The sequence below is a fragment of the Chelonoidis abingdonii genome, chromosome 20 (assembly GCF_003597395.2).
Source record: "Chelonoidis abingdonii isolate Lonesome George chromosome 20, CheloAbing_2.0, whole genome shotgun sequence".
Lineage (NCBI taxonomy): Eukaryota > Metazoa > Chordata > Testudines > Testudinidae > Chelonoidis > Chelonoidis abingdonii.
The window spans coordinates 16853938-16872352 of record NC_133788.1 but is presented as its reverse complement, the minus strand read 5'-3'; the positions used below and the strand labels follow the sequence as shown (position 1 = coordinate 16872352).

At 41.7% G+C, this 18415-nt stretch overlaps 1 protein-coding gene across 6 annotated transcripts in view; it reads right to left on the bottom strand.

Moving 5' to 3' along the window:
- Nucleotides 1–18415, bottom strand: part of ACACA (acetyl-CoA carboxylase alpha) — a 190277-nt gene that overhangs the window by 170207 nt on the left and 1655 nt on the right. For 3 of the 6 annotated variants that reach the window (XM_032779348.2, XM_075074091.1, XM_075074092.1), the window contains exons 1-3: nucleotides 13703–13872; nucleotides 12984–13030; nucleotides 9874–10126 (exon numbers count right to left, since the gene is read on the bottom strand). In XM_032779348.2, coding sequence (XP_032635239.1) covers nucleotides 9874–10126; nucleotides 12984–13030; nucleotides 13703–13791 — 389 coding nt within the window. In that variant the 5' untranslated portion in view covers nucleotides 13792–13872. The other 3 variants (XM_032779350.2, XM_032779349.2, XM_032779354.2) reach the window with 3 other exon arrangements.

Below are 18415 nucleotides of genomic sequence, written 5' to 3'. Positions count from 1 at the left end.
ACCAATTTCAATGGGATTATTCCACAGAGTAACAATCGTACAGCAGTGAAGGTAATAAAATCTGGCCTACAGATGACACCACCAGAATTGTGAACTGGATTGCCTTTGAATTTCAGGAAAGGGGATGGAGGTGAAGATTAGATTCAAATCCCTGAATTTATATTTTCCACTCTGGTTTTGGTTCAGTGTTGGATCCAAAGCAGGACAGGGCTGTTCAACTTCAGTGCCAAGATGTCCTCCAAATCTAGCAAGAGCCATTAAGCTGGTGACATCTCTGAACAAAACTCCATGAGATTTTGGTGCCATCAGGCTCAAACTCTAATTTTAAATCTACAATTAAATCTAAATCCTGAGCCCTATAATCTAAATTTAATCCACCATCCGCATACCAGTTCCTGAGGCCAGTTCTTACCGAAGTCTTTTTTTTTTTTTTTTTTTTTTTAAATCTGATCCTCCACGTAATTCTGCAAGTTCCTGTAATATCAGTCAGTTAGTTTTCAAGTCAAGTTACACTGCAGACAAGAGTATTTAAAAAAAAAAATCCAGTTGTCCCCCTACACAGTTGAGTTTGCAGCAGCACTGAAGAACTCCACAAGGGATGACATCTAGTGCTCCTTGTCACGAAGGTTTAAAGGTGAAATGGGAGAATTGAAGGGAAACGTGTGCTTTTTACAGTGAACAGCTTCAAAAGTTTCTCCCAAAATTTCCTACCCGAAAGGTTTTGCTCAAGAAGGATGGCCTTGTAATTGAAAACACAGTATTAGAAGTCAGAAGATCTGGGTTATTTCCCAGCACAGCAAGTTCCTACACTTCCTATTTTATGGAGAGGAAAGCTGAGGCACAAGGAACACCAATACTGCCCTGTTTCCCAGATGTATTGCAGGACTTAATTCACTTGGGCCTGAGCAAATGCCCACTGAACTCAGTAGGAGACCTTCCACTGATTTAAATGCGCCTCTGACTGGGCCCCTAAATGTCTAAAAAGCACTTAGTAGGCCCAATCTTTGAGGTGCTGAGCACCTCCTAACTCTAATGGGAATGGAGGGCATTTAGCAGATCTCAGGAGAGGGCTCTAAAATTCTTAGATGGAAGGTTTTTTTAAATTGCAAAATATATTTTATCCTTTTAATTAGGAAGATCATCTTTGTGAATACATATATCGCTCACACTATGGAATCGCACCACCATTCTGAGTATACCATCAAAATCTTCCAACAAAAAGCGACTCTGGACTTAGTACTTCTAATGTAAAAGCAGGGGAGCAAAGGATAAAAAAAATAGAGAGAGAGAGGGCGGAAAAAGCAACATTCCACTTCGTACATCTCAAAAAGAGCAGGATGGAGGCACACACACTTTTCGATTTGATTTGCAGATCACCTTCTCTTATTTATTGTATTGAGCGGGTGGAATAGGAGGATGGATTTTAGAAGAGCTGCTTGACAATTTAAGAAGAGGAAGAAATAAAGAGTTTACATGTCACCAGCATAACCTAAAGCAGTTACAAACCCACCCCCTTTTTAATGGGCTTTGGATCAGGCCCTGTGCCCAATCCAAATGCAGTAAGAGACCTTTCCATTCATTTTAGTACATATTGTATCAGGCACATAGTTTAGACCCAAAATTTAGATTTTGGGGCTTTTTTTAAAATTAAAAAAAACCTTTATCCTATTTAATGACTAGAGCGTTTTCAGTTTCATGCAATGTTCAAGACAATTTCAACATCCCGTGGCAGTATTGCAAACTCAGGCTCAGCACTATTACAAGGGTGTTTGAGAACCGGAAAGCAAAAAGGAGTGTAAACAAAATGAATTAGCTATGCTAGTTTCACTGGCTAGACTAAGGGTACATCAACACTACCCGCCAGATCGGCAGGTAGTGATCGATCTATCAGGGATCGATTTATCGCATCCAGTGTAGACGCGATAAAAATTGATCCTCAAATCGCTCTGCTGTCGACTCCAGAACACCACCGTGGTGAGAGGCGGAAGCGGAGTCGACGGGGGAGCAGCAGCGGTCAACTCGCCGCCGTCCTCATGGCCAGGTAAATAGACCTAAGATACGCCAACTTCAGCTACGCTAATGACATGGCTGAAGTTGTGCATCTTCAGTCGACCCCCCCAGTGTAGACCTAGCATAAGTGAAGGGCAAAGGACAAGCAAACAGCATCAATAGTGAAGGCTGGGGATTGGGAGGAAGAAGAGATTGACAGAAATTTGTTTTGGCAATGCCTCCTTTAAGATACAGTCTTATTTCAACAACTTGCATAAATGTCCATCAGGGACATGCATCACCCTCCTCTATCTGCTGAGCTGATAGTTGTCAACCTATGGCAAAGAAGGCAAAAGGGAGGGAAACAACCCTGCTGCCCTCAGCAAGCAGCACAGAATTTCACTTCATTAATGGCTTCTGTCTGGGAGATGCAAGCTCTGATGCAAGTCTCCTCAAACAGGCCTTAGCAGTACCATGGCAACTGGTGGCACAGAGAGCAGATTAAAGGCAGAGCCTTCAATTCAAGTAGTGGCCATATGGCCGGAAATCCGGAGAGGACCTGGAAGGGGAGAAATCAGATCCGTGAAGGAAAATTTCCTATGCAACGGTGCATGGTTTGGAAATCCCAGAGCAAGGCCTGATCGTTCCTAAACTTGAGCATGCATCTGAGCTATGCAATTGATTACAATGGAACTGCTTATGTCATAAGGTTGCACAGGTGCTTAAAACTTTGCAGGATCAAAGCCTACTTGTTTAACAAAAATAGGTCAGCCGTTTGGTTAGTGCTCTGTGCTATCATGCCAAGTTCAAGGTCAGGTCTGGCATTTCATCTGGCTGCCCAGGCTAGAGTGCTCAAGACATCCCTCTCAGTATCAAAATTAGGGCCTCATCGTGAGAAGACTTCAACATGTGAATCACTGCTCACGAGTCTCAGTAATTCAGTGGACTACTCACCTGCTTAAAGTTTGTCTACGGAAACCTTCTCATAATGAGGCAGAAAGGGCCAAATTCTCTGTGGGATTAACTCCAGTGACTTAATGGAGTCATACTCACAGGTAAAGATCCAATTCTGCAAGCGATTCTTCACAAGAACAACTCTGCACCTGCACGTTAACTTAATATACTGGGGCCAAAAGGCGTAAACAGAAAGAAGTGTGCACATTTCCTTGATTTTAATATGGGTTTCATACAAGATGCCATCTTGAAAACATTAGTAAAAGTCAAGAACAATTTATTTAAATATTTACTTAATCACATTGTGACAAAAGAACCCCAAAGTGCTTTCCAAGTTAACGCATTCAGGAGTTATTTTAACCACTATTGAACACTGGATGGAACACAGCAGCTGTTTAGCAGCTCGCTGCAACTCTACACAGCAGACCAGGACAGGAATGCTGTCTTCCATCAGAAGAAATCAGTGAACCCCAAAGACACAATATTGTGTTAGCGCATGAGAAAATGAAACTGACCAGAAACAAAACACCAGTCAAGTTTTACAGTCCAAGTTGTGTAAAGTGCAAAAAGTATACAGACAGTACAAATGGAAGATGTTTTAAAGATGTTTAGTCGTAATATAAGATGCTTTTATAACAGAAGGGTTAAGGAAATTATTTTTAAACACGTGTTTTCTATTCACAGTGTCCCTTTAACAAGGGGGAACAGTAGAGCAAAGCAATTTTCAGTAGCATACAGGCAGGCACAGCTTTATAACAATATTCTGATCTGTCTGCTTGTTTTTTCAGTATCCATTTTTCTTGCTGAACAGAGCAAGATGTGCCAGCTGAAAGCACGTGATCTGATCATAGTTTTTCAAATCAGTCAACTGATGACCAACTGGCACAACTAGACCATATGGATTTCTAGCTGGAATGGGAGTTTACTTTGCATATCTCATCTCAGCAAGGGTTTCTTTAGCAACATCATAGCATTTAGCGAGTGGAGTTGTGTGTCAATTCCAACGCTCTATTCTCTTTTGTTCACCAAAACAGAATTTGGATTATCTCACAGTGTCTATGAGCAGAGTGCAATAAGTTTTAAATCAACTCTGATAAGGTAGAACAACACAACACACACACACACACACAATCTAGATACTGAAATACAGAAATGTGACTTGGCATACTGAATGACCATTACCGGATCCTGATTTATGGATTACATGCAATCATCTGATAGGATCTCAGCTAATACAAATATGTTTTCTAATATACAGATGCGGTGTTGGCTAGTGGGTGAGATAAGGGGACTGGGAGCTAGGAGGTCCATGTTCTAGCATAGACTCTGCAACTAACATGCTGTGTGAGCTCCCACAGATCACCTGACCTCTCTTTGCATGGGTTTTCCCAATCCATAAAGCAGGAAGAGGAGGATAGTTTAATTGAGTGTTATTTGAGGACCAAAGAGGAGTAATCCTAGCAGTGAGGTGATCTTAATAAGGTGATTTCTTCAGCTGTGTTTCAGTGCATTGGCTGAATTTTCACATTGTGAAACTCTGCTTGAAGTGACATGGCAAGCCTGATGAAACCACACCTGGTCAAGAGAGGCACGCATGATCACAACCCCAACCTTGGTGCTACATAACATGGTCACCCAGAATTGCATAACTTATCTCCACAGAGCAGTGAGATGGTGTTTGAGCTGGAAGAGAAAGTGAAGGGGAGGAGGATTAACTGTTTGTTTATTCTCTCTGAATCTCAGAGTTACTAAAGTTCAAAAAGCCCAGATCCCTAGACAAAATCCCTCGCTGCATTCCTCTGTAAAACAGTACTATTTTTCAGCTTAGAGTGCATGGCGGACATCACACCCACCTCAATCTCAATGATCACATGCTCCACTTCGTTAGCCCAGCAACAAGCTGTGAACTAAGAACATAAGAACTGCCAATGGTCTATCTAGCCCAGTACCTGTTTCCAACAGTGGCCAGTACCAGAGCTTCAGAGAGAGAGTACAGAACAGGGCAATTCTGGGGAGATCCACACATCTTCCCCTCCTAACGTCCAGCAGCCAGAGGTTCAGGGTCGCCCCAAGCATAGGGTGACCATCTTGGCTAGTAGCCACTGATGGACTTATCCTCCATGAACATATCTAGTTCGTTTTTTAATACTGTTACACTTCTAGCCATCACAACATCCCATAGCAATGAGCTCCACAGGTCAATTGTGTATTGTGTGGAAAAGTACTTCTGCTTATTTACAGCAAACCTGCTGCCTGTAAATTTAATTGGGTGACCGCTGGTTTTTGTACAGTGAGACAGGTGAATGACATTTCTCTATCACTTTTTCCACGCCATTCTTGATGCCTCTATCATATTTCCCATTGAATTTCGATTTAATCGGATATTTAATCTTCATGGCTCGGGGGTTGGCAATTTAACATGGGTAGAGTGGTATGTTTGATTCCTCTTTCTTTCAAAGTCCACAAAATCCATTAAGAATTGCTTCCCCTAATTTTTAACCTCACTCCAAATTCAAAAGCATCTCATTTTGCAGTCACCACTACTGCCCCAAATTGGAACAGTACTCTCTTCTGACACACTCAGTTTCATGTTTCAGCTAGACAAACCTCTACTGAATGGGCCCCGAGTGGGATTTCTCTGCAGTAAAGCCAATTTCTCTCAATGACCTAGACTGGAAATCAAACCAGAGTTCTCCATCTGGCAGTGCACAGCAACAGAACTAGTACTCCAGGCAATCATGCAATAGACTGCGGCCTCTCATGAAGTGACCAAAAGCCACAACCTATGACCTTAAACTAACTCCCTCTACTAACTTATCTTTGTCTCTTTAGAATAGGTGGTAGAGCTAGCTAGTAGTTACAAAAAGGAAACTGAGAGCCAGACATCTAGGTTCCATTCCTTAGCACTGCCACTGATTCGCTGTGCATCTCTGGGCAAACTGCTTAACTTCCTTAACTTTAATACCTGGAAAGATACTGGAGCAAATTTGTAAACAATCTATTTGTAAGCACCTGGAGGATTATAAGGAATGATCAACATGGATTTGTCAAGAACAAGCCACACCAAACCAACTTAAATTTCCTTCTTTGATAGGATTACTGACCTAGCAGATACAGGGAAACGACAGACATAACACGCCTTGATTTTAGTAAGGCTTTCGACACAATTCTGCAGGACATTCTCATAAGCAAACTAGGGAAATGTGGGCTAGATAAAATCACTACAAGGTGGGTGCACAACTGATTGAAAGACTATCCTCAAAGAGTAGTTATCAACGGTATGCTATCAAATTGGGAGGGCATATCTAATGGTGCCCCACAGGGGCCAGTACAGGATCTGGTACTATTCAATATTTTCATTAATGACTTGGATAATGGAGTAGAGTATGCTTATAAAATCTGCAGATGACACCAAGCTGGGAGAGGTTGCAAATACTTTGAAGGCAGGTTTAAAACTCAAAATGTCCTTTACAAATTGGATAATTGCGCTGAGTTCAACAAGGTGAAAGTCAATAAAGACAACTGCAAAGTACTTCACCTAGGAAGGAAAAAATCAAATGCACAACTACAAAGTGGGGAATAACTGTCTAAGTGGCAGTACTGAGGAAAAGGATCTGGGGGTTATAGTGGATCACAAATCGAATACAACTCATTAACATGATGCATATGTTAATGCAAAAGGCTAATATGATTCTGGGATGTATTAACAGGAGTGCTATATGTAAGACACAGGAGGTAACTGTCCCAGTCTGCTTGGAACTGGTGAGGCCTCAGCTGAGTACTGTGCCCAATTCTGGCCAACACGCTTTAGGAAAGATGTGGACAAACTGGAGAGAGAGTCCAAAGTCTAAAAGTTTTAGAAAACCTGACCCATGAGTAAAGGTTGAAAAACCTGGCCATGTTTAGTCTTGAGAAAAAAAGACTGAGGGGTGACCTGACAACAGTCTTCAAATATGTAAAGAGGATGGCGATCAATTGTTTTCCATGTCCACCGCAGGTAGAAGTAGTAGTAATGGACTTAATCTGCACCAAGGGAGATTTAGGTTAGATATTAAGAAAATCTTTCGAACTAGAAGGGTAGTTAAGCTCTGCAATAAGCCCCCAACAGAGGTCGAAGAGTCCCCATCATTGAAAGCTTTTACAAACAAGTTGGACAAACACCTGTCAGGGATGGTCCAGGATGGTCTACCTGGTCCTGCCACGGGACACTGGGCTTGAATTGATAATTTCTCGAGGTCCCTTCCAGCACTACATTTCTATGATACTATGATGCCTTGCTTCAGTTTCCCATCTGTAAAACAATGATGCTTTAAGATCCTCAGATGAAAGGCAAGGAAAGCTACTCCTATTAGCTTTAATTAATCTAAAAAGGTAGCCTCAGGCCATGACTTTTGTGTTTGTTTGTTTGTTTGAACTGGCAAATCTCTCAACTTGATTGCATATCAAAGCAAGCAAATTATGAAAGAGGAGCTCAAGGTTGGGTACCTATTGCATTAAGGATCTTTGTTGCCAGTTAATGGCATAGGAGTGGATAGAACTTTGATTTTTGTCTCTCTTGCATCTTTCCAGGGCTTCTTACCACATTAATGGGTAAGCCCCCGCATTTTCCTCAGGTCTAACAATATATCAAGTCTGAAGGCCAGGTTCTCTTTTCTACTGAAAACCTTTTGTGCTGCTATATTATTAGGGCTGAAGGTCATTGGAAAGGTAATTTCCTCAAGATTTGCATTAAGATTTTAGAACTTGCCTGTGATTTCACTGCCTCTTGGCTAAGAAACTCAAAAGGGATTAATAAAATCCCTTAATAAAATCGCTGAATGTGTCGGTGGGTAGGTATTACCGCTGCCATTTTGTAGACAAGAAAAGACATTTTCAGAAGAATCCATTAATTTCAAGTGTCTAACCTGATAACCACTAGGCCCTGATTTTCACCATGCACCACAACTCCAACCAAAGTCAACGGAACCAGTGGATGCTCAGCATCTCTGGAAAAGTCAGGCCCTGGCTATCCTTTATCTTGGAAACCCAAAATGAGTGGATCCTCTTGAATATTTTGGCCAAGGTCACACAGCAAGTTAGTGACACAGCTAAACACAGAACTCAAGAGTCCAGACCCCCAGTTCTGTGTTCTGGTCACTAGACCACACTGCTTCCCAGGATGGGTACTTCAGAGATATATATCACACTTGTGTCCGGAGGACCACAAACAAGATCAGTGTCCTATTGTTATACAAGCACATAGCAGGAAAGAGTCCCTGTCGCAAAGAGCTTGCTCCCTTCTCTGTTCAGAGGCTGCATCCTGAAAGGCAAGCTGGGCACTACAGATGAGAAAATCATTGTAGAACTCCCCATGCCATTCACAAAATGCTGAAAGCATCAATGAGGCAGATACATATGTGCATTACAAGCACCACCATCAACTCATACAAACAGCTGCAGGTCAGCAACAAAATGCAACATCTGTAGAGGGCAGGTATCATTCTGAAGACCCTATAAAGAGCAAACTGACGTCCTTTCCCAAGGAAACATTAATATCAGGTGGGGACACCTACAGAAACCATTGTCACGTCCATCTCATATGAGCCCTAATAGGGGAGAAGAAGCAGCCTTGCTTATAAGGGTGAGGCTAAGATCCCCTTGAACTGCAAGCAGCAGGCACATTAAATGAAATGCTCCTTCTATTATTCAGAATGAAATGTTTCTCCCAGTGGCAGTAAACACATTATTACAAACTATACAGAGTACCAGCATGGCACTCTCTCATTCAGAGACAGTCATTTCCTTGGAGATATACAAAGCATTCGGACTACAAGCACCCAAAACATAAAACTCCACCTGACAGCAACTGTGCAAGCAATGATTTCAAGCACAATGGAGGGAGATTAAAAGAAAACCAAGACGTGCTCTAACTACTCCATCCAAAAGTCAAACACGATTGACTGCGGAGTCATCACCAGTGGGCACCTGAAGCTTCTAGGAGTTTGGGGGAAAAAGAGAGATCCCACCCCCACCCAGAAAAAAAAAAAAAAAGGAGGAAAACTCACTATTATTACTGAGATTATACAAAAAATTTTCAAAGCCATTTAGGGAATTAAAAAAAACATAACTTCTGTTAAACTTACTGGAAGATCTGTATCTAACTCCTCTGGACTGCTTTGAAAATCTCAGCCAAAGACACCATGACCCGCGAGAGCTGTTAAGGCAGGCAGCATCTTTTCTGTTAACATGCATTGCATTGCAAAACACTAGCAGGTGTGCTAACTGATGCTGAAACACTCAGAACCGGTTAGAAAGGAAAGCACAACTTGATTTTAACTTGCAAGGCCCATCTTTGAAAGCCATCGGTCCATAGCGGCAAATACTATAGCTGGATTTTGAAAAGCAAGAGGGAGTGGGTAATGTTGTGGCCAAATAGTACCCTTTGTAGCTATGCAAGCCAAACTAAGGGAACTCAATTCTAGTGCGTCAGGACATATGCCAGTCACTGCAGGAACACTTCCTCACACTACAACCATCCTAGTGCACAGAAATGCGTGACTGGCCATGTGCATTATTACCTTCCTCTGAAATATGGCTAGTCAACAGACCACCACCAGAGCCAGATACCAGACTTGATAGATCCAGTATAGCATCTCCTCTGTTACTGTCATCAGACATGATCCATGTCCTGGAGATTCCCTGCTTTAGTATCACAGAACTTTATCCGTCTTGCTCATTCACCCCAAATATTGCCCCTCAAAAGCTTATCAAAGAGGGAGAAAGTGAGGCCCTTCCTCCAACAAGTTACAGTGTCCCTTCCCCATGTTCCTTGTGCTCCAGCTTACATTTCAGTTGAGTTGGGTAAGAAGGAAGCCTAGTCTTTCTAAGACTAAAAGGAACAAGGTGAGAAAAGCCCGCAGACTGGATTTGATTAGTAGGGTTTTTACATACCTTATATGACTAGCCAGGCCATCTTGAACATTAGACAGTCCTGGGTCTGAAAGGGAATCTGAACAGACAGACACAGGAGACAGAGACCTCTCTTTCTCCTCAAGTAGATCAAGTTTTACCAAGGAGCTCGTCTCATCCTCCGAGTTATCCTCAGACACAGAGCCAAGGATGAAATGAGAGTGCAGGTTCAGGTCCAGGGGCTTCATGGTAGGGGAGGACTCCTCCATAGTGACTCCGAAGTGGGCTCTTAGCACTAAAAGAGAAAAAGCAAGAGCTGAAGTTAGTATTAGCTCCTAGGGAAACAAGAAAGCCTTCAAAAGCAGGGTTCATTTGTGGCCAGACAAACACTGTTGAAATACCATGTCTGACATTGGGTAAGAGACTAGGATCCAGACTAGTCACTTGTACAAACAGAAAAGCCACTGAAATAACACAAGTATCAATGCAACTGATCATTCTAATCTGTTGCAAAAGCTGCTGGCTCAGACAAAGCTACAGCAAGGACAAACAATCCTTAAGCAGGCACAACTTTTGTTAGAAAATTCATAGCTAAAAAATCCAATATGGAGACACTTATTAGTATTTAACATTTATATGTTGGTAGCGCCTAAAGGCCAACCAGTTTGGAGCCCACTGCACTAGACGCTGCACGAAAATACAAAACACAGCAGAGGAATGGGACAAACCAGCAGACTGGGGCGTGATGATAAAATCAGACATCCACTGGCAGTCTTTTACTTGGGACCAAACAGAGGGCCAACTCAAAGAGAGAAGGTTGCCTGTTTTACAAAATATAATACAAATGTTTGGTGCTGTGGTAGTTTTTCAAAAATCAATTGTTTACTGTATTTTTTAAATAGCTGGATTTAATCGTCCCCCTGCGGCACTTGTAGCATTTTGCTAGTGCAAGAGAAAACAATAAATGAAATTGACTAGTTTCCAAAAGTGAAACTTCCTAATCTGTCATCACCACCCAAGCTAAGTGAAACACAAAGAGGAAACAAACAGTAAAAACACTGTAAAGTAAATTAGACTGAGAAGTTTAACAACGTTGATGGTTTCAAGCATAGCACAGAGATTACTTAACATCACAACATCCCTTTAAGGGGTCACTTCTGCTGTGAAAAGCTGATGCAAGATTAGTATTAAGTAATTGGTACTTGCAATATAGGAACTACAACACATAGGTATAAAAAAATTGCAAACACTTGTTTGTTTTTCCCCTATGTATGCAATATATACCTAACAATAAAAGAGGAATAGCAGCAAATACTTTATCTCAGTCTTACATGATTTAGATGTGAACCTGGAAAGTATTAAAATGGTACATACTGATATCAAAGAATCAGCAATAAAACTTTGTAAGAGTGGGAAGCTTATTCTGCAAATTGGGAATCTCAGGCATTGAAGGTTTTGATCGATGTAGTATCAAAATGATGGAAGTTTTCAGGCTCGGTATAGAATTATGGCAGAAGACTTGATATCAGAGACTTCAGGATTCATTTAATATATTACAGAAGAAAAAAATGTGCATTATGGGCTCCTTGAAAGTCCTCCATTCACAAACCAGGCACAGCATGAGCAAGAGCAATTCAAGCTTTCCCTACACACTCCCCTGCCAAGGTGCCTCAACCTGATCCAGGAGGGATCAGTTCTAGGGGAGAAAGGTATCAGAGGGGTAGCCGTGTTAGTCTGGATCTGTAAAAGCAGCAAAGAATCCTGTGGCACCTTATAGACTAACAGACTTTTTGGAGCATGAGCTTTCGTGGGTTGCTGCTTTTCTAGGGGAGAGTTCAGTCTGCAGGACCCACTCAGCCCTGAATTTCACCGGTCTTTCTCAGATTACCCATCTGCACATTAGGGTGGTACAAGGCTTGGTAGCATGCTTTAATTTCTTCAGATGAAAGGCACTGAATAGTGCAAAGTTTTATCCCATTTATGTAAAAATCTTGAAATAAAACAGCATGTGCTCCTTCAAGGCCAGAAATGTTAATGTGTCTGTGACAGGGCACAGGAACAGCAGCACGCAGGCAATGGGACCGAAACCTGTAATCTACTGAGTTCCTTGAACTTTCACTAAAGTAACAGAAGCTGTGAGTGTGCAAGATTGGGCCTAGGAGACAAGGGTGATACATTTAAGGAAGCGTATGCATAGGACAAGAAGCCTTCAGAAAAACCACTGTCAAACCTGGATACAGTACAAAAATCAGAGAGGTAGTAATCTTAGCCAATTCCTAACACAAGGAATTATTCAGCTGGGGGCCATGCTGGAAACTTCCCAGGATTTCATCAAGAATAAAATGGAGCAGATTGAAGCTGGCCTTACACAGGGGTTCATCCCTTGGAGCAACAGGTTGTAACAGGCACAACTGCATTTTGTCATGATCAGTCACCATGAGCCCACACTACTACACTTCCTCCATAGCATGGATCTCCTGGATACATCTCTCCTAATCAATTCAATACCATTGCAGGAGCCTTGGGCATTTGCGGCACACTGGTCTCTCCTGTTCTCTGCCTGTGGCACACAACAGTTCTGTCTGAGCACTGAAGTGCTTTAGCTTAACCCTCATAAGGGGGTTCTGGGATGAAGTTTGATTTACTGTAAAATTCAGGAGGGCAAAACTACATAATCTAATGGCTCCTTCTGGCCTTACACTCTGTGACTGAGAGAACACAACTACCCTGGACCATCTTGTACAATTCCGCCCACTGCCTCCCCAGCTCTACGGCCTCAGACTAGATTGGGATTTAGCATTTAAAATGTTGATTTATCTTATGTATAAGTGCAATGCTGACAGACTCCGATCAGCAGCAGCTGGGATCAAACCTGGGACCTCTGGAGCTTAATGCATGAACCACTATTGCATGAGCTAAAAGACACATATTTCTTAGCCAAGGTTGTAGAAGACTCACCAATTTCTAGCGGGTCTGACTGCCATTGGAGGGGGACAAAGAGGGGGACAAAGCAGGCATGGGTTACATAAGCAATGCGCAAAAACCACAATCATTGAAGTAAAAATCGCTTACAATTTCATAATTGATTGAATAATGTGAAATCAGCATAGAGCCACACACGATCAGATTAGGGACTGTTAACAATAACTAACCTCTTGTAATCGTTCCAATCTGAGTAGCTATCCACCTCCAAAACGAACTGGAAAAGAAGAGAAACACCAATAAATATATAATGATACTTTTGATACACAGCTCCTGTAATCAGAGGCCCTCCAAGCTCTGTCAATCAATCATCACAACACCCTGTGAGACAGGTATGCTACTCAATGTACAGAGAGTGAAGGAGAGGCACAGAGAAGGTTAAATGACTTGCCCAAGGTCATACAGTGAGCCAAGAATGGAATCTAGAATACCTGACTCTCAGTCCCATGCTGTATCGACTATAGCCTATGCTTCCTCCTATTGGTCACTCACAAGACAATAGCTGGTAGTTTTTTGAGCAATTTGCTAACACACAACATCTAAAGGACCGTTCATTCAACCTGAATTTTCTGTTACTGCAGAAGGGGGGGGAAGGCAACTTGATTTATTTTCCCCCAGTGTTTTAAAAAAAAACACAAGTTTAGTGCTGTGAAGAGAGGGAGTAAAAGCACTCACGGTGCAGTCAGGTGCCTTGGGAGCTTCTCCCACGCAGCTGTGCCAGTATGTCTCAAGTCTGTCTTTTGGAACCTCCTTCTATTACAGCCTGAAGCCTTTCACACAATCCTCCCACTGCACTGCCATCCTGTTCTGCAGCAGCAAGTCCTAGTCTGGCCCTGGGTCTCCTACACAGCAGAGTCAAAGCATGTCAGCCCCGTCCTGCGGCATTCACCTGAGCAGAGGCTGCCAATTGTGCTTAACTGTGCTCAGTTGTGGAAGGTGAAGGAGACAAGCAGGGACTCTGAGGAGACCCAAACTCATTTTCAATGGCAGTCCAAGACAAATAACAAAAAGCTAGCATGACTCAGGAAAAATACTTCCATCCATCCACATCTAGTGCCGAAAAAGTCATCCTACGCGACATGCACATAGTTCTGAGTGGAGAGCCAGCTACCTCCTTGTACAAGAAGGGCGACCTTTTACTAACCCTGGATAGATTTTCTTCTTGTAACTCAAAAGATTGCACTTTCAAGTACAACATTAAAAAAAAAGAGATGCCATTAAGTTTCAGTTAAGATTGAAAATACAAATCAGTAACTTTAAAGAAAACTGCTGTAGTTTAAACAAAAAAGCAACTGTTGGGGAACCAGGAAATTCAAAGTGAAGGTTACAGTTTAAAAAAAATGGAAGTATGGAAATGCACAAATAGCTGGGTTTTGGGTAGCAATGTGGGAGTCAGAGATAAGGCCACCCGAGCAATCAAAAAGTCTTATCTGCATTGCAATTACAGCCACATTAGGAAAACTACGAGAATACAGCAGAGTTCCCTTAACATGAACAATCTGGTCTGGTCTACGCAGGCAAAACCAACTCACATTGTAACATGAATAGGACACAGTCATGTTGCAACTAGAGGTCTTTAACATAGTTATAATTGTAGTGTAGGCAAGACAATTGTAGTGTAGGCAACCATCACACTGTTTCTTTTCATCAGAGACTGAGAATTAAGAATGCATCTGATTGGCTTATTCAGTCTTTCTGTGATTGTGCATGGGTATATTATTTAGATCAAACTGTACCTGCGTTGACAACACAACTCCTGGTTTCATTAGGGCCATATGCAGCCCACAAAAAAAAAAAACAACCCTGATGAATACTTAACCACTTTGTGATTATAAAGACTGTGTTCAGACAGTTTGGGGATTATAAAACCTATGTCAGTGTACCTGTTTGGGTTGTTTGGTTTGGGTTTTGTTTTGTTTTTTGAGGTGGGGGGAGCAATTATAAAACCTGCAACTATCTACCTAGGGCAGAGATTAAACTGTTTGTGAAAACTCCTGCAAAATGAGCCACATGGGCAGATACCTATTCTCTTCAAAAGGTCTTGGCATAAACATACATGAACGGGTCTGTCCTTGCATCTTTGTTGTAGAATCAGGTTTTAAATTATTAGCCCAAACTCTTCTCAACTAGCCAAAGTTACATTTGCAGCCAACAAACTAAGGCCAAAACCTACACGAAGAGACCTTCCAGGAAGGGGGGACAGGGACACCTTGTTTTTAAGACTCTCAACTCTCAGAAATGCCTTGCTCAATTTGCATCAAATTTGCCCCAAAAAATTCTACTCTGGCATCAAATCACACATGGAAAATTTCAGCTATATTGATCTAGTATTGGCACAGTTAGTATAGTGGGGGAAAATAATCTAGGTTATGACATAAAGCTAGCTATGGAGAGAGAGAAGCTACTGTCTCAAACACTTAGCAATTATACAGTCTCTTTCACCTCAGGAGAGAAGGAACTTTATAAGCATTAACTAAGCCTTGGACCACCACCACTAGGCAAAAATATTCTCTCTCTTTTTGCAGATGAGGAAACTGAGGCACGGAGAAGATAAGTGGCTTGCCCAACAATTCAACGACAACCCAAGGAACTCCTCATCCACGCTCAAATCACTAGACCATTCTTCCTCTCAGTGCACCGCCACTCAAAATCAATCATCAGTGCAACTCAATCCTCTTTGATAGGCCATGTTGTCTATAGCCAAAGCCACAAAAGTTCTTTGTTTAGATTTCCAAGAACAGCTCCTGGGCAGCTGGTAAGTAGCCATCCACTCCCTACTTGTTCTAAATATGTTGAAACTTTCTTATTTTTCATTTTTTAAAACTGGATTTCAGCTTTGTTTTTTGCTCAAATGAACTGTAGCCCTTTCCAAAGAGCTTCTCAGAGAAGCCAGTTGATTTTCATACTGTGGGAACAGGATTCTAAAATCCCAAGAAAACCTGGCCTGATGTACATTTTTCTTGAAAATTTAACTGTCCAAGTTTGAAATACACAATATGATTGTTTAACTGTGCTTATACTAAACAACTGGGTAAGGGCCTGATCCTGCACTACTGAAGTCAACCAGAAGTTTTGCATCGGACTTCAACAGGGGCTAGATTGGGCCCTAACAAAAGACTGGCCATATCCCCTTGACAGCAATGCTCTCCTGCTTTCTAAAATCCCTTGCTCCCAGGAGGTTTCAGATGATGTTAAAATAGTTTACAAGGCAAACTTTGCAGAGACTGAGGTGACTAAAAATTGCACAGCAAGGTCCAGATTTAGACCCTGATCCTACAGAGACACATGCACAATTTTATTCACATTGGGACCACTCACATGAATAAAGTCACACCTGGGCATAAGTCTTCGTAGGATTCGAGCCACATTCTCCTTTTTTGTTCTCCCCTCCAGATCAAATTAACCAAAAGATGGAAAATTTGTTTTTGCAATTGTCCAGCACTGCAGACTCAACAAGAAATCTACAAGCCAAGCTGTGCTCTTTAGGTAATAAAGACTTTGCAATAATGGTGATGATGCTCAAAGCAGGGCAGAACCCAGAGCTCACTCTTCCAGAGCTGCATGAACTAGCACTAGTAAAAGATTACTTTGTCAGAAGAGAAGTGAACACAAAGAATTGGGAGGCAGACACAGGGAGCAAAGCTGTGAAGAACAATTGGGCCTATTGAGTGGGTAAGAAAGTGCCATTCATTTTCAGCAATTTTTCTCCCTCCGAAATGCCATTTAGAGTGACACTGATGTAATTTTGGCTCAAAATTTAAGTTTTATTTAAAGAAAAACATTTTACAAAACTATTTCTGAAGTGAATTACTTTACTGATTTCTTTTTCATTTCAGGGGAAACAAACTGAATGGATTTTTAAAAAATTAGAATAGTGTCTCCACAACACTTTGAAGAGGTAAAGCCCAATATAAATTCTAATAATAATGATAATGAATTCAACCAATCCTAAAAAAAGACAACTATACAGCACTATTACCACTGACAACCAGAAAGTGAAAGTGACTACAAAACAACAATAAAACTGACCAACCCTGTTACAGTTGTTTGCTTTTGCTGAATTTGAAGGTGAGCAGCACATGCATTTAGACTAATTTTGGAAGTCAGTTTCCAGATCAACAGAGGATGAAATCGCACACTTAGGGGCAAAGTCACAACTTCTTCAAGGATACCTAGGTATGTGGGTGAGCATCTGCCTAGGTTCCTAGGACATGCCCCATACCACTGCATCTGAGGACTGACTCTGGAAGCCCACTTCTGCCAACAGACATCACCACAGAATTAATGGGCCACCATCCTGAAGCGGTCTCTTAATCTGAAACACGAGGACAAAATCAGACCACAGAATCACCCAGATATAACTCAGGGGATAATGTTTTTACTTCACGGTCCAAGAGACACAGATGAGGTTTTCATCTCAGGGCCAAAAGACCAAACACATCAAGACACTTGATCATAGCCTTTAATAGGCCGAGAGACTACTTACACTTGATCTGCTTTTTCCATTCCCTCCACCCCCAATTTTATTCCCTCTCCATTTATACTAGGTTCCTTCTAGTTTATCATTTGTTCTGCAGTTTCAGTGGGACACTACCTATTTCCTGTCCTAAACTGCTCTGCACCACTGAACAGCTGTCAAATGTAGCATACCATAAAGTGCTTTTGGATATTTGGATTCTACTCCTTTTAAACCTCCCAGTATATTTCACTCTACAACTCTCAATAGGTTAAAATAAAATCATGATTATGAATAATAGACCCAATTCAGCAATCCATACACATTCAGCAAAGCACTTAAGCACGTACCTAAACCTTATCAAAAGTCAATGAGATTAAGAACATGCTTAAGTGCTTTGCTGAAGTCCCATTTACTTCAGTGGGATTTAGGCACATGCTTAAGTATTTTCCTGAACAGTAGTGGATTTAAACACAGGCTATAAATGTTTCCCTCTGATATCTGCCTCCTTATGTGACTTCAGAGAATATTCTTTCCAAAGAGTCAGCTAGTCATTTCCCCCCAGAAGAATGGGAAGAGTCTATTCAAATTAGGGAAAGCAAAAGTATATATGCTAAAATAAAGTTAAATATGTAAATTCATCCTATCTAAGTCACAGGGGCTGCATTAGGGAAGGAATATAAGCCAAAGAATTTTAAATATGAACCATATTACAGAGCATCTTTCCAAAGACTTCCCAAATGTTCTGTTACATTGATAGAGTTTTACAATAGGACCCAAGGATCCAAAAGCATTGCAAATAAACATCTTGAGATGAGGAGGAAGCAGCTGCATGCAGTAACCTGGATCTGAACTGGAGGAGTCAATCAATTTTCTTTCTGGATCCAATACATGCCAGTGTGGGTGCAGAGAGCATGTGGTCTTGCCTGTATTATGTCTTCTCCCACAGGGAAGCGGGTGAGTGACAGGGGGCCAGAGATCTCTTTTGCAGGATCTAAAACTTCCATGCTTGAGCACCCCTCAGGCATTTAGTATTATGATGATGAATTATTTGTACTGCAGTAGTGCCTAGGAGGTCCATTCATGGACCAGGACCCCATTGTGCTGGGCACAGTACAAAACAGGACAAAAGGATAGTTCCTGCCC